General features: G+C 38.3%; 1 protein-coding gene across 1 annotated transcript in view; it reads left to right on the forward strand.

The window, feature by feature from the left end:
• The window catches only part of NDUFS1 (NADH:ubiquinone oxidoreductase core subunit S1), a 29,055-nt gene that overhangs the window by 8,711 nt on the left and 15,487 nt on the right, over positions 1-4,857 (forward strand). The window contains exons 4-8 of the mRNA XM_019652955.1: positions 240-347; positions 1,026-1,102; positions 1,680-1,761; positions 1,850-1,980; positions 2,570-2,755. Of these exons, the coding sequence (XP_019508500.1) occupies positions 240-347; positions 1,026-1,102; positions 1,680-1,761; positions 1,850-1,980; positions 2,570-2,755 (584 nt within the window). The remainder of the gene's footprint in view (positions 1-239; positions 348-1,025; positions 1,103-1,679; positions 1,762-1,849; positions 1,981-2,569; positions 2,756-4,857) is intronic.

A 4,857-nucleotide genomic window follows, 5' to 3' on the forward strand; every position in this document is an offset into this window, starting at 1 on the left:
CAGCATCTTAGCTGTAGAGGGCAGTGTCACTGGCCCTCATATGTGGGATCCGAACCGGGGCCCTCTGGCATCCCAAGCCAGTTCTTAACCAACATGCCACTCGGCCGGCCCCCAAGCCAACTCTTAAACAATGCGCCACTTGGCTGGACCGGTGGCCTCATTTTTTGTGTGTGTATTTTAGACAAGACAAGGATGAGGTCAGGTTATTCTAATACAAAAGTTTTTCCTTTGCCTTCTAGGCTTGTGAGAAGGTTGGCATGCAGATCCCTCGATTCTGTTATCATGAAAGGTTGTCTGTTGCTGGAAACTGCAGGATGTGCCTTGTTGAAATTGAGAAAGCTCCTAAGGTATTTGATACCTAAAATTCCACTCCATGCTGTAGAAGGTAGAAAACTTTAAATCTTGCAGCACACTTTATTTAGACTCAATATAATCATAGTGGAGAACCTAGCCCTGTTTACTTCTATCTATAAGTTCATTTTTTGTGCGGTTGATTCTCTTCATTTCAAAGCTGGAAACACGTTGCTGAAGGTGCTATGTAAACACAAGTGCTATATAATTGTAACAGATTTAAAAATTACAGGTGACTTAACAGCTGTCAGTATTTCCAAATGGCTCTGTGACACACCACTAGGATGTGGGGTTGCCAAGCAGCATACTGGAAGTGCTTGCGCTGTGCCGTTTTCACTGGAGAAAAGGGCTGCAGTGAAGAGGTTCAGTTTCTTTTTGGCTTACACCATTTCAATTGAGTAGTACCTACTAATCAAAACAGTTATTTGATGTTCTGCTACAGAGCCTCTTATAAAAAGTTAAGAAGTGGGTGTATTATTTGTTTCTAAGAGAAACGTAAAGTGTCAAATTATCATATTATGAATATGAAAACTAAAAAAATTCTGCCTTCAGGGATACTCCCTTCTTTGCTTGTTTTCAAATGTACAATTTAATGTTTTTATAAATCAGGTTAATTATAATTATAATTACAAATAAATACAAATACTAACAGATTTTTTTCATTGAAATTCCAGGTTGTAGCCGCTTGTGCCATGCCAGTAATGAAAGGTTGGAATATCCTGACAAACTCAGAGAAATCTAAGAAAGCCAGGTACTGTATTGTTACCCGGCTTAGTAACTTTTCTTAAGCAGAAAATTGCACATGTCAGTGCAAATAAATGAGAAATTCAGTATCAGACTCTGAAGAAGTTGGTCAGCTTGGCTTCTAGGAGCAGTAGAGGAGATGAAGTCAGGTCTGTATGGTTTTGAGCCTAGAGTGGGATCATCATTTAAAACGCTTGTTCAGTAACTTGCTCAGCTTGTGATAAACAGTGAGTCTGGGGCTTATTGAACTGAGATTATTGCAATGATGTATTACTGCACTGTCTTGGCACTGAATGGTTTGTTTTTGTTTTGCATTAATGAGTATTTTCTGAGGACAATTTAGCAATTTTTGGTAATGTATTATTAAAAGTCATAATTTTCTAGGTTCTCTAATGATATTTTATTCTAGGCCCCTGTAAGCATTTTTTTAGATTGTGTGTTCAATAATACTCAAATGATAATTACATTGGCATTTCTGATAATAAATGTAAAGTTAATACTAAATATATGATAACATACATCTGTGAAGGTTATTTAAATAGCGTATGTGTAAACCATTTTATATATTACAATTTTCCACACAGAGAAGGTGTGATGGAGTTCTTATTAGCAAATCACCCACTGGACTGTCCTATTTGTGACCAGGGAGGTGAATGTGATCTGCAGGTATGTAGTCTAATTTCGTAAATCTTTTTGGTTTCAAGTTTTAATTTTGTTAGCAACATTGGATTAACCCTATTGTAATCTATTTAAGGACCAGTCCATGATGTTTGGAAGTGACAGGAGCCGATTTTTAGAGGGCAAACGTGCTGTGGAGGATAAGAACATCGGGCCATTGGTAAAGACCATCATGACTAGATGTATACAGTGTACTCGCTGCATCAGGTAATTTTTTCCCCCTCTCTCTTCTGGAATGTCAGTTGTATACTTGATATTCACAAAATTTGGTGGACTAACAACACTGGAAAGGATGGCAACTTTTATTTGATGGGAGAAGACTGATGTTGTTTTTAATGTTTTTTGCATAAGCCAATCAAATAATAAGTTGGTCATTTTTAGTTAAGATCAACATCAGTTGTATTTAAAAATCAAAATCTATAAGCATTAACTCTGATTACTTGCTGAGCTATATATATATGATTTGTGCAGTTTTCTGTGTATGTGTGATTCCTCAATTAAATTAAATGCAAGCATTTATTATATTTTATTCAGGGACTATGCTTGCCATTGAAAATATACTCATGTCTTTTTTTTTTCTTTTTTTTCAGGTGTACAAAACAATGTAATATGTAGTTAGACATTTACACCCCCCACAAAGTGATAACCCCCCCAATCTACTACCCCTCTGACATCATATGTAACTGTTACAATTCTACTCATATATTTTTTAATGCTTTGAAAATCATTATCTCTTTATGATCATGAGTAGGAAAGGAGGTAATTTTGCTTGATTTGACCACTTTTTATCTTGCAGGTTTGCAAGCGAGATTGCAGGAGTAGATGATTTGGGAACAACAGGCAGAGGAAATGATATGCAAGTTGGCACATACATTGAAAAGATGTTCATGTCTGAACTGTCTGGGAACGTCATTGATATCTGCCCTGTAGGTGCCCTGACCTCTAAGCCCTATGCCTTTACCGCCCGGCCTTGGGAAACAAGGTATTTATCACTGTATTTTTTTGACAATTTTTTTGTCCTTTAATTTGCTAGTATTAAAATTTTTTTAAGATTCATTTTCTTCCTGAGTCCTAATTTTTCTGGTCTGCTAAGGTTTTTGTTTTTTTTTTTTAAGATTTTTTATTGGGGACTCAGGGGAGGGAATAGCGTTGGGGAATAGGGGAAGGGGAACAGACAAGTTGCTGTCCTTTTTTGTTCTTCATTCTAGTTGTGGAGAATGTCGCTTCACTGGCCCATGTTGGTATTGTGATCATTGCGCTCTTCCCGGCTGAGGCAGATCAGTTGCTGGCCATTGGATGGCCGCTCACAGCGGCTCACGCCAGCTGCCGGCCACTCACGGTAGCTTATGGCAGCCCACTGCAGCCTGTGCCGTCGCCGGCGACTCATGGCAGCCCAGCTCCAGGTCGAGCTGTTGTTCAGCATCTTAGCTGTGGAGGGCAGTGTCACTGGCCCTCATATGTGGNAGCATCTTAGCTGTGGAGGGCAGTGTCACTGGCCCTCATATGTGGGATCCGAACCGGGGCCCTCTGGCATCCCAAGCTAGCTCTTAACCAACACGCCACTCGGCCGGCCCTACAACATTATTGATTATATCCCCAGACTGTCTTCCCAAGCCAGCTCTTAACTAACGAGCCACTCGGCTGGCCCTGGTCTGCTAAGTTTTTGTTTGCTTTAAGTAAAACTTTTTTAATGGAAGATAGGTAATTAGATTGGAGGATAGGATGAATCTGTGCAAATTAATTGCCGTTTTCTTGGAAATTAATTCTGAAGTACTTAACCACAAAATTATTTTATTCACTTGTTCTTCCAAGGAGTAAAATTGTTTTTGTTTAAAAATAATTTATAATTTCTTTTCATTGTATATTAAGTTTTCAACTATGTGGATATATCATACTTGATTTAATCAATTCCTATTATTAGACATTTAGTTTGTTTCTATTTTTTTAAAATTACAAATCTATGGTAAACATTGTTATTCATAAGTGTTCTTGTATATCTCTGATTCTTCTGATTAAACCAAGAAATAGAGTAGGTAGGTGCAACAAGTTTGAATGTTTTTAAGGATCTAGAAACATATCACCAAATTATCCTTCAGTTTCAAACTTCTACCAGAGTATATGCGAGTATCTGAAAATTCTAGATGTTAAACCATATATTTATTTATACAAAAGTGTCGAGGATATGGGGGGAACAGTACATCACTGAGATGTTTCAGTAGAGAGTTTATTCCCTTCTTCCGAGATTCCAATAATACCTACGTTGCTACGCTTGATGTTGTTTCACAGGTTTCTGAAACACTGTTTTTCTTAAATCTTTTTTTCTCTTTGTTCTTCAGATTGGATAATTTCTATTGATCTATTACCAAGTTTCATTCATTCATCTGCTATTGAGCCCCTGTAATAAATTTTTTATAGTTACAGGTTTCAACCCCCGACTCTCTACTTGTTGATTCATGGTTGTCTTATTTCCCTTTAATTCTTTTTTTTTTTTTTTTTTTTTTAGCTGAGCCATGCTGCCACCTGTTGGCAGCTCAGAGGCAGCTCAGCTTGGGCTGGGAATCAAACCGCTATTGCTTAGAGCTCACACTCTTGAGCAAGCTCTTAACCAACTGAGCCACTCGGCTGGCCCTCTCCCTTTAATTCTTTAAACATGATTTTTCTTAGCTCTTTGAACATATTTTAGTATTCTTGTTTTGACCCTGAGTCTGCAGAGCTTAGTAGTCCGATAATGATTGTGCTCAAATAATTTGAGCCAGTAAGGCTTCCATATCCTGCCAGTGGATCTATGTGTGGATAGAGGAGCACATTCAAAGTTCAGGCTGTTTTCAAGTTGGCCCAGCTTGTGCTTTCTACTGGGCATTTTGAATCTTAGTGTTGTCCAAGAGTGTGTGACTAGCTTGGGCCCTCTCTGGTCTCAGCTGCACATATATGCACAGCCTCCGCTGGGAATTTTTGCCCCTAACAATGACTGCAACCTCAGGCTAGAGCCTTTGGCTCTCCTCAGCTCAGTGGTCTCCAGGACCACTTTGCCCATTGCTCCAAATTGAGTGGGTTTTCTTTTTTTTTTTTTTTTTTTTTTTTTTT

The sequence above is a fragment of the Hipposideros armiger genome, unplaced genomic scaffold (assembly GCF_001890085.2).
Source record: "Hipposideros armiger isolate ML-2016 unplaced genomic scaffold, ASM189008v1 scaffold_190, whole genome shotgun sequence".
NCBI classification, from domain to species: domain Eukaryota; kingdom Metazoa; phylum Chordata; class Mammalia; order Chiroptera; family Hipposideridae; genus Hipposideros; species Hipposideros armiger.